General features: G+C 40.0%; 1 protein-coding gene across 2 annotated transcripts in view; it reads right to left on the bottom strand.

The window, feature by feature from the left end:
* Positions 1 to 5,630, bottom strand: part of tmtc2a (transmembrane O-mannosyltransferase targeting cadherins 2a) — a 177,553-nt gene extending 171,923 nt beyond the window's left edge. For both annotated transcript variants that reach the window (XM_020526956.2, XM_048608011.1), the window contains exon 1: positions 5,265 to 5,630. In XM_020526956.2, coding sequence (XP_020382545.2) covers positions 5,265 to 5,347 — 83 coding nt within the window. In that variant the 5' untranslated portion in view covers positions 5,348 to 5,630. The remainder of the gene's footprint in view (positions 1 to 5,264) is intronic.
* Between the last annotated feature and the right edge of the window lie 6,496 nt (positions 5,631 to 12,126).

The following is a 12,126-nucleotide window of genomic DNA, read 5'->3' as shown; positions in this document are numbered from 1 at the left end:
ACTCTCCCTAACTTGCAAGTCACGATATATTTAAAACATTGTCCACACCATTATATATAGATAAGGCTGTACAAATTTGAACACTTTGTGGCAAACAATGGCATTCTGGGAAGAGTTGGACTGTTATTAATTCAGGAGATGCACACACGATTGATTGTTGTACAAGATTTGCACGCTTATTCCACAAATTGAGAGAGACCAGTTCTTCCCACAAAGAGAAAACTCTGAATAACTATCAGGAGGATACAATTGAAGGCTTTAGATAACAGCACAATGGGAATAAAGCTTAGGTATTTATCAATGCCAGTATACTACCACTTCAGTGTTTCTACAAAGGATGTTGGATGTATATCAATGTGAAAGCAGAAGTGTAATGCTCTCCCATCAGGTTCCAGTCTGACTCTTGAGAACACAGAAAATCCAAGGGCACCTGAGATTGGTTGAGCTAGTCACAAATTATAATACAGCTTCAGTCCTGTGAACATATGTCTAAATTGAATTTTGAGGCAGTAATGACAGCAAAACTGTCAATATTTGCTGTAAACACTTCTCTGAAATTGAAGCAAATTTGCACATGCATAGCTAAATGTAAAAATCCAGAAGCTGACGTCATTGATTCAATGCTTTCCCATAGGGTATGCTGGTCGAGGCTTTCCCAGACCACAATCAAATAATAATTACTGAACTGATTAAACTGTCTTCTTATGTTATTTGTCTCATGTAAAAAACTTGAAAGTGATACATCTTGTTGAAGAAGGCATAAATGGGATTTTAACTGCATACTTAGTACATAATTATTTTGGAATGGTTCTGAAAACTATAATGTAAAGTTATTTATATATTTGTGGCATGTCAAATTTCTCCATTACAATATCAAACGTTCACACAACTTAATTGTCGAAAAGTTTGTTTATGATATTTCAGTTACTGCCATGATCCTATGTTTATTTTTTCATGTATTTATTTTGCTCTTTATGAAGTCATAATGGATCAAAAGAAGTAGGAGCATGAATAGGCCATTTAGCCCATCAAGCCTGCAAAATAATTCATTAAGATCATGGCTGATTTCTTTCTGACCTTACGCCACTTTCCTACCTGTTATTCCACAACCCTAAAATTTCTTGTCTGAATCAACCTATAAGATATTCAATGATTCAGCCTCCACTACTTTCTTTAAGAAAACAATTCTATGGACGATAAAATTTAGTCAAAAGTGAAAAACGTCAATATATTACAATTATACTATCCGCAGACTATCCACAAGACTGCTTCAGTGTAATTGGCTGCTTACCCTCCATAATGGCATCTCTATTGCTGATCATTTGGAAACCCCCTTGACTTTGCACTTTATTCCAATGAACATTGAGCAAGGAGAAATCTATGCCATAGCGATCACTAGTTTTATTTTGTGGGCAGCTTTTCTTGGGGTCAGCAACAAGTAACATTGCTTCAACACTGACTGTGAAATCCGGACCATTCTATCCATTGCGTCACCTGTGGATAATTCAAATGTAGCCACTGCCTTTTACTGTCTCAGGGCATTAAAAAAGCTGCCTGGAAAACAAAGCTCGGAGTATTTCCACAATGGTATTCTCCATGCTTGTCACAGTGAATCCATAAAGAACAAATTGGTATGTATATTCTAAGATGCACAGCATGTAAAAGTTTAAGACAAAGCAACTTATAATATGTAGTGGACCCAGAATTTCATTGTGATTCAATGAGTGCAAAGCTGCTTTGTCATTGATTTCAATGTGAGGCATGACGAAATGCAACTGTTGGTATAACTTGAATATGCCAGATGCACATAACATTTTAGGATTAGTAGCTTCAATATAATGCTGGGAGATTTTTGCCACTGTTCTGGACAATACTTAAATCTTGATGAACACTTGAAACAGATGATTTGGTGACATTTAGTATTTTTTACCATTTATAAAAGTAAACAAAATAACACTTATATTTACATAGCATTTTTCACAACCATAGATATATCAAAGTACTTTATAGTCAATAAAATATTTTTGAAGCATATTCACTGTTATAATGTAGGAAACACAAATGCCAATTTATGCATAATAAACTCATAGGCAATGACCCAATTATCTTTTTTCAAAATGTTGATTGAAGGATAAATATTAGCTGCTAAACTGGAAAACACCCTGCTCTCTTTTACAATAATGCCATGACATAATTTATATCTTCCTAACAGGGCCTTTAGTTTAATACTTCATCTGAAAGATGGCACGTCAAACGGTGCAGAACTTCCTCTGTGCTCAAGTTCATGACTTCTTCTTAATATTATACTTTTGTAATTTGCATATCGTATGATACTCATTTGTACAGCCAGACTGTTTTCCGGTAAAGGTGGATTGTTGTAATATACACTGAAATTTATTCACAGACAATTGAAAACTGATACTTTGAATTTTTTGTGCTCAAGTCCTGGAGTGGACCTTCAGACTCAGAGAAGAATGCTACCAATTGAGCCATGGGACGCATGACATCTTTAGGACTCTACTACACACAAATTGGCTACAAATTGGTTGTTTACAACTTTAGGGCCCTTCATTGGTAAAGTATTTTGGGACATGAGTTTGAGAAAAGCATGATGCAAATTTAAACGCTTTTCTCCATGTCCACCTTTTGAATTGCAAGACTAAATTACTACCATAAATTCATTGAGTACTTAATTTTTATTGCTTATGTTTTCAAGCGCATTCATTTTACGTAAAAAGAGGTTTTATGTTATACAGTGACTAATCACTCTGACATTCCAAGTGGCTCAATAAGAGTTGTCTAGATGAATTTAGGTGTTACTCTGATGTAGGAGACTTCAGAGATTATCCTTTGAAATATGAAATATTATTTAACCAGAGAATTATGGTGAAATATTCACAATGCTGAATATATGACCATTCACCTCTTTTGCTTTTGTGTGTAAGTTAGTGATGCCATTTAAAAACTTCATAACAATAAAACATGAATGACTAAAGTTCAGTGCATATTACAACAATCCATCTTTATTGGAAAACAGTCTGTAGTCTGGCTGTACAAATGAGTATCATACAATATGCCAATTACAAAGATATACCGTTAAGTCGCAGTCATGAATTTGAGCACAGACTTGAAGCAATTATAATATATCACATTCACTTTTTTCATAACGTTTGACAGGTCTGTTGAATGTCAGCTGGAGGACAATATTCTATTTACAAATTACTTACGCAGCTTTCATAGGCTGAAGAAATATTCTGGGGAAAGTGTCTACACTTTCCTTTGACTGTTAGATGAACACTGTGATCTAAATTACTTAACTAAAATTATAGCTTTCCCACCCCCACTTAAAAAGAGAACTCCTCAGGAGGTATCTGATTACCTGAATTGAACTGTCATCTTTGTAAAACTTCTGAGAATAGTTACAGAAAACAAGTCAGTTAACATTTAGTCGAAACTCCACTGCCCGACTTTTCCTACTGTTTATTCAAAACAATCTTCAGCAGGAGGTACTGATAGCAAAAGCTTAAGTGACAAAACATTATGGTCCTGAAATGACTCCATGGGATACCGGATGACAAACACTTTAACTATCGCTTTGAAATTCTTCTCTCTGCTATTTCAGTGGAACCGTCAACCCAGTTGGTTTTAAATGAGTTATTTTTAAAAGGGTTAATTTATTCCAAACCCATCAATGTCGCCAATAAAACAGCAGAGAGTTGAATATTAAGCGGATATGTCAGGATCCCACGCAGCAGTTCCCGGGCCGATACTTTTGCACCTTGTCTTCAAAATGCTGAGAAGTTGGCTAGGGCCCAGTCATTCTCCTGGTATGGACTCAGAAGCCCCCTCCCCTTCCCTTCCCCTCCCCCAGCGCAGGCGAGTGGGCTGAGTCTATTCTATAGGGTTATACTGAACTGTTGTCTTCAAACACACGTGCTTATTGTCCTTGCGAACGACAGGCCAAATTATGCTCTTTCCATTTGACCTCTTTCGGACTACAGTGCATCAAGCAGGTCCCGCTGGTTTATTGGCCAGTTTGAAGAAATTCTCGCTTGTTTATAACAGGCGAACGGTCTACCATAGATACATACCGGTCATTTAAATTTCTAATCACTCAGGATGCGCCCCTCTCCTCAGAGAAGACGGTCATACTGTTTGACAATAATGGATTTCTTTGGCAGGAAGAGAGGCTGATTTATTCTATTATTCAACGTGACAAAACCAGCCTATCAAAGTCCACGGAATTTCAGTGTAAACTCCCTGATAATCATTTTCTTAAAAAAATAAAACGGTTGAGCCTATCTCTAAGCAGCTCACTGTAAACAACGCAAACACGCTGCTGCTAGAAGCAGACTGCATTGCTCGCTGTTGGCAATGGTTTCACTTTTGTCAGTTCCATACCCAACGATTCTCCCTCTCTCTGAAGGCTGAAGCACGGGAAAATGTCCTCAACTGACTAAATATCGGTTCTTTTCTCCCCGCTTTATGGGAACATTGCAGCACCAACCTCATAGCCTGATGAGAACCGATCAAGTCAATGTACCGTCAGGTCTAGGTCGGTTTAATTTCAATAGAGCATGAAAACCCCAGACACTGAAGTTTACCCACGCGTGATTGTTTCACATATATTCCAATTATGCTGCCACTAAATGGCAATCAGATTAAGTCACCGGAAACTGGATTAAACTCAAGATTCACAATAGTGGGGACGCTTTTAATCAATTTCCAACAATACTGTGGTTTCCCCCAATGGAATGCCAGCAAAACTGTTAGGTTTACAGTAGGCTTCACAGTTTATTAGACAGCACAACTGACGCCTTGTTCACCAGATCGCATCTTTTTTTTAAAGAATGCATTTAAAGGGAAATTGCTGTGCTTTTAAATTTGTAAAACAATGCCGGTAAGTATGCGGATTTCTGTAATCTTAGTGAATGTAAAAATGCTCCAGTTGCCAAAAGGTGGTTTCTCTACTCGGAGCCGGTGCACTTTGATTTCTAATCCGGTGACAGGGATGGGCCATCTTTATCTAATCGCCCTCCGCACCAGATTTCACAGCTTCACTGGAATAGCATCTGCAGACTCCAGTGACACAACCGAGAGTTGTCTCCTCAATCCAGGTCTCATTCCCCTTCCTCAGAGAGGATAACGCAATGAATCCCTTCACATACAGATCACGACCAGTATACCATGAATTGCCCCGGCAAAGGCTGGCAGCAGTTTTTAAAGTGATCAATCAGAAAGTATGAAGAGAGAACAATACCTACCTGTCATCGTAACAGAAGTCAGCACTCAGTGTGTTCAGATATAGGGCAACAGCAAACGCGCTGCACACAAATTCAGAAATCATGTCTACTACAGTATCGCATCGATTCTTCTGTTCACCTCGCTGGGATGGATCCGCATCCTCGGGCTGTTTATATAGATATATATTGTTGCTGTTGTTTTGCTTTTTTCCCTCCTTTGCCCCTTTTTTAGAGTCTGTAACCTCACAGCAGACCGCAAGGTGCTGCTGGTGGCACCGGGACGCAGATTCGCTGTGCAATCGGTCGGCTACATTTAGCAATCCGATTTTTTCATGTGTGTGTGTGTGTGCATATAAATATATAAAGGCTGCAAACAGTGAATGAGTGTGTGTGTGTGTCGCTGCTAAGAGCGGAGCCGCGTGTGGGGACACCCGCAGGCAATAGGGCGCATGCGTATAGCCCCGCCCCCTCCAGCCCCACCTCCCGCCCCTGTCAGTTTCAGTTCAGTTTCAGACAGTTCCAGACGGTCTCTGCTCTGTCCTGAGTCTCTGAGCCTGCTGTCACTCAACAACACTGCACCTGCACCGCTGCCACATGTGCAGGGAGAAAAGAAAAACACCCTCCTCTCGATTTGAAATTGCAAGCACTTTAACAAGCAAAGGTGTATTCTCTGAGCAGGATGCAACAACGTGAAATTCAGGGCATACCTCAGCGTTAACTCTTCATCCGGTGTTGTCCAAAAGCATTAGTGATTCTCCGCCCGTGCTGCTCTTGCAAGGGCACGCTTCGCTGGACCATCAATTATTCGTAATTGATGAATGGACTCAACTGTCAGCCGTAGCTCAGCATCTGCTATCTGTTTCTTTGAAGGATGTCCCTTTGCAGATTTCCGACTGTCGTCGTGTGCATTGAACGAGATAAAATGATTATTAACTGAATAACTTAGCCCGATATTATTAAAGAGTACCAAAAGGATGTTTATGAACGCATCCTAAACATACTTAGGCATTATCAGATTAAAATGAAGGAATAGGTGGTCTGTTAAAGTTATAGCAGAGAATGTGGGACTTTTACACAATCTCTACTGCTGTCTTGGAGTTAGTCAGAATTGCAAATCTGGAGATGTGGACGGAAGCTTTCGTCGGTATTGCGAAATTGTAAGGCAGTTAGGAATTTGGAAATTACATAGATTTAGAAGCAGGGTTAGGCCATTTAGTCCATTAAGGTAGTTTCAACATTCAATAAGATTATGAAGGATCTATTTTTGATCTCAATCTCATTTTCCTGTCTCCCCCACCCCACAGCCCTTACTCCCTTGTCTATCAAAAATCTCTGCCTTGAATAAATTCAATAGTACAGCCTTTACTACTTTCCCCGAAAGAGAATTTCGCACACTAACAACACTCAGAGAAGAAAATCTCATTTCCATCTTAAAAGGAACTTCTTCTTCCAATTTCCATCTTCTTAAACTGTGTCCCCAAATTCGAGCCTCCCCACTGGAGGAAACATCCTCCCAGTATCAATAAAATCACCTCCTTCTTCCGAACTCCAATGGATACACACCCAGCCTCATAGGATGATCCCTTCATACCAGGAACGAGCCCAGTGAGCCTTCTCTGAATTGGTTCTATTGCAATTATATCATTTTTTTAACATTGTCTTTATGAACATGTATACAATTCTGCTAAGAAAACTTGTCACCCAATTTGCAAACAAGAGTAATATCGGCACCTACAGTAATGGACAATAATAGACAATGAAAGTGGAATAACAATTTGGGACTGTGTATCCTAAATCCAAACATTAACCCAGTCTCCGACGTGTTTTTCCCATTCTGTACCGTTTTTGTAATGTTCTACCTCCATGATAGGTGGAACTTGAACCCAGAACTTCTAGACCCCTGGAGGGACACTCCCATTGCATCACAAGATTCTATCGGTGTACATGTAGATTCAAGCTTGACTTTGTTTTCCGAATGCTCCTTTAAATACATTCATACTTATTGGTCATATATTTAATTCTAATATCCCAACTCACTGTCTTAATTTTAAACACTGGAACTCATCCATTTTGTACGTGAATCATGGCTCATTGCACTTTATAAAACGCAATACTTTTCATCAATTAAGTGAAAGGTCATAGACTGGAAGGTTAATTCTTATCCTCTTTCTTCAGATGCTGGCAGACCTTTTCAGGAAGATTCTATTATTTTATTTCAGATCCCTAACATTTGCAATATTGTTCTTTTGTATCAATGTTGCGGCACAGTAGTAGTAGGAAAGGTAGGCACCACAGTCCTACCGCACCATTGGGCTGCTCTCCTACTAGACAGAGAGAGGGAGAGAGGCGACTGAACGCCACTTAACCTGAGGGTTAACATGCCTCAGGTGAGGGGAGAATACTTCATGGTAACCTCAGCTGATATCGGAATTGACCCCACGGCGTTGGCAATAATCTACATCACCGACCAAACATCCAGCCAACTGCAGTAACCGAACCCCTCAGTACAACGTTGTTGGAAAGTAGCTACAAAAAAAAACGCTTCAGACTTGCAGTATTCTCCCCGTCACGCAAAATTGACTCCCAAGCCATAATGAGAAATATTCTTGTGGTGCCTAAGGTTTACATGTCACACACAAGTTGCACCTGCTCTACCCCACACAACGCAGCAACAAGGTGTTGGGATACATCTTTCTTATGTTCTCCGTTGGGATTACTTAAAAGACTAATGGCTCTCGCCTGCTGACCATTTCTAGGTTCCGGAATTAAAACTTCAAAGAGCTGTTTTTTTTAAACTAACACAAACATTTCCCTTTCCTGGTCCCTTAACTGACGGCTGAACTGTGAGAAACATTGGGAATGAATGCTAACCGAGGAGCTGGGTGTGTGTTAAACATCAGGAAAGCATCAAAAACAGGAAATAACAAAGGAAACAGACAATCTTTCAAAACGTGTGTTTGCTTTTTCTTGAACATCCTATCTTGGTGTGGTTTGGGGATATTTCTAGTCATTCTCGAACTGTTGCGCGCCTTCACTCGGTGAAGGACATTGGGAAGCGCTGGCTTGTTGCTGAACTTCAATCGAACAAGTAACTGGCCTGAAGGGGAAAAAACACTGGAATTTACAGTTTAATCTTGCTTCCCTTGGCTTCTTCAGTCCGAATCATTTGCCATCCCGCGATAGTTTGTTCTTCACACCAAGACTTGAATCGGCTTTGCCCTCTAGCGGTGGTTTCACTCAATTTATTATCCAAAGCGCTGTGATATATGGTTACATCCTTTTTTGAGAACATTGGTATTCAGTATCAGAAATTTCCAACAAGCCACTTATTTTATTTGTCAAATGATTTACTTTCATTATGATTTTAATTCGGTAACCTGCATTAGAGCCCTAGCTAAAGGATTAGACACTTCGTTTTAGACTTTTTTTGTTAAAATAAAGCTAACAAAGTTTAATTTTCATATTTTACTACTACTTTCTCAAAGTTTTGCTTTAACCCATTCTTAAACGTTACTTCAGTTGTTATTCAATTTCTGTTATAGTAATTCCAGACAGAATTCAGTTATCACATAGATTCTTACCAACTGATATTAATAAGATCCTCTAACTTTGATGAATTATTCAAATAGCCATTGGTCGTATAAATATTTTCGGTTAAGTTGTTTGGACATGTTATACCTCACCTCTGAGGCAGGTGTGACTTGAATGTGGATTTTCTAGCCTAGAGGTAGGGACCATATCACTGTGCCACAAGAGCCCCCAATTTTCATGTGTATTGGACATTGATTTCAGACTGTGGAAGGCATCACAACTGGACTCCATTACGTCATCAAATAACAGCCGCACATCTGGATCGTCCAGTTGGAGCCATTGTATCGCTATTTGACCGAACACTATCACAGTTCATCTGTTTTCCGATCCACACAAAATAAAAGACGAATAGTCCAGCTGTTGTCTCAGCCAAGCTAAGCTAATTCAGGACATGTCAAGAACTGAATCTGATTTGTGATACACATACGTATTGGAACAAGGCTGTAACAATTTCTAACTGAGAACATTGGGGACAGTGAAACAAATGCAATGGAGGCTTAAAGCACCACATCACATTTGATTCTAACTAGTATCCATTGCAGTTAGCAGCTAAAACAAGATGAGATAATAGGAACTGCAGATGCTGGAGAATCTGAGATAACAAGGTGTCGAGCTGGATGAACACAGCAGGCCAAGCAGCATCAGAGGAGCAGGAAAGCTGACGTTTCGGGTCTAGACCCTTCTTCAGAAATAGGGGAGGGGAAGGGGATTCTGAATTAAATAGGGAGAGAGGGGGAGGCAGATAGAAGATGGATAAAGGAGAAGATAGGTGGAGAGGAGACAGACAGGTCAAAGAGGCGGGGGTCGAGCCAGTAAAGGTGCGTGTAGGTGTGGCGTTATGGGGGGATAGGTCAGTCCAGGGAGGACGGACAGGTCAAGGGGGCAGGATGAGGTAAGTAGGCAGGAGATGGGGGTGGAGTTTGAGGTGGGAGGAGAGGATAGATGGGAGCAAGGGCAGGTTAGGGAGGCGGGGATGAGCTGGGCTGGTTTTGGGATGCGGTAGGGGGAGGGGAGATTTTGAAGCTTGTGAAGTCCACATTGATACCATTGGGCTGCAGGGTTCCCAAGCGGAATATGAGTTGCTGTTCCTGCAACCTTCGGGTAGCATCATTGTGGCACTGCAGGAGGCCCAGGATGGACATGTTGTCCAAGGAGTGGGAGAGGGAGTTGAAATGGTTCGCGACTGGGAGGTGCAGTCATTTGTCACGAACCGAGCGTAGGTGTTCCACAAAGCGGTCTCCAAGCCTCCGCTTGGTTTCCCCAATGTAGAGGAGGCCACAGCGGATACAGTATACCACATTAGCAGATGTGCAGGTGAATATCCCCCTCTCTCTCTATTTATTTCAGAATCCCCTGCCACTCCCCCAATTCTGAAGAAGGGTCCAGACCCGAAACGTCAGCTTTCCTGCTCCTCTGATGCTGCTTGGCCTGCTGTGTTTATCCAGCTCTACACCTTGTTATCTCTAGAACAAGATGAGGATAGGTTGTGGGAAAGGTCATTGGTCTGTGATCTTAATATCTACAAGAATGGAGAGATACTGACAAGGTGAAATAACAAAGGAAATTGGGATTTTTTTGTTCAGATGTTTGTTTGGGTTGAAAATCGTACTTGAAATGGTTTGTGTTAAGTTTCAAGTATCAATGCCAATTATAATGATTGCTTTAAATTTAGACATGGTTACAGATAAATGACTTTCTTAGACATAAGACATAAATCGAAGATTATAATGTGCGTTTCTGATTACGCATTATGTAAATATTCTTTCACTCTTTTTCCAGCTGCTACTTCTCTTTCAAATTATTTTTTTTTAATTGCCTGACGTACAGGCATAACGTTTTCCCAAGACTTCCACTTGAGGCATACCCTAACTGTCCACTAGGAGGTATACTAGAGTAGCTTGAGTGGTGTGTTATGAACTTCTTTGTGTAAAAATAAACGCTTTCTAATCGATTCTTCCATTGATACGTTGGTTGAGATTCAAATCCATTGCACTTGTTTTATTCATTCATGGGGAGTGGGCTTCAACTGCATTTATTGTCCAACTCGAATTGTCCTTCAGGAGATGATGGTGAGGCATCATCTTGAATCTCTGCAGTCCTCCTGCTGTACTATTAGGTAGGGAGCTCCAGGATTTTGACCCAGCAAGACTGTAGGCGGGATGGTGTTTAATTTGGAGGGGAAATTATTGCCTTTTTGTTGAAGATGGAAGGAGTGACAGTTTAAGGTGATGGCTCACATGGCAGTCAAACAGAATGCTTTGTCTTGGATAGTGTCAATCTCTTTGAATATTGTTGGAATTACACTCATCCAGCCAAATGGAAAGTATTCCATCACACCAATGACCTGTGCCTTGTGGATGAAGGTGAGTAATTTCAAATTACGCAATGTCTGACTTAATCTGTAGCTGCAGTGTTTATGAAGCTGGTCCAGTTATTTTATGATCAATAATTACCTTAGAATGTTCATGGCAGTGGATTTGTTAATGGTGCTGGCATTCAATGGCAAGAGAAAATGCTTAGAATCTCACTTGTTGGAGATGTTCATGACCTAGCATTGTAATGACAATTGTAATTTATCAGCACAAGGCTGAATGTTGTCCAGGTCTTGCTGCATGTGGCACAAACTGCTTTATTATCTGAAGAGTTGAAAATGGAACTGAAAACTGATCAATCATCAGAAAACATCCTGCTTCTGACTTTAAGATGCAGTAGAGGTCATTGATTGAAACAGTTAAAGACAGTTATGCCTAGGACACTACCCTGAGAAAAGCCCATAGAAATGTGATGTATTACATTGATCACTGGACCTTCTATTGGTAAACTTAAAATATGCATAAAACAACACGATAATGCAAAATATTTGTACTGAGATGATCCTTGTGAAGTTTAAGGAAATTAGTTAATTCTTTTTCTTCTCCATAAGGTCCAATGTTGGCTATTGCATGGAAAGTGTAAAAAGCAGATATTAAGCACTTTGCCAGAAAAAGATCAAAATTGGAAAGTAAGGCATGCTAGGTCCTTCTTGTACACCCACAACAAGCAGGCTACAGGCAACATAGTTAATCACTGTCTTCTCTGTCTGTGTCATAAACAGTTTACAGTATAGACTGTTGGCCAAATTAATACATATTTTAGATTGCAATGTAACTTAAATACTACATTACATAGTTTTGGAAATTGTAAATAACCAGTAGTTAAAAAAAAGTTGTCATGATTGCAATAGCAAAGAACTGGGAAAATTTTTGAAGGAATCCATAAGGAAAACATTAGCTAGAACATTAGAATCATTTGA

The sequence above is a fragment of the Rhincodon typus genome, chromosome 18 (assembly GCF_021869965.1).
Source record: "Rhincodon typus isolate 14 chromosome 18, sRhiTyp1.1, whole genome shotgun sequence".
Classification (NCBI taxonomy): Eukaryota; Metazoa; Chordata; class Chondrichthyes; order Orectolobiformes; family Rhincodontidae; genus Rhincodon; species Rhincodon typus.
The sequence above is the reverse complement of the archived record's forward strand: the minus strand, read 5'-3'. Positions and strand labels throughout refer to the sequence as shown.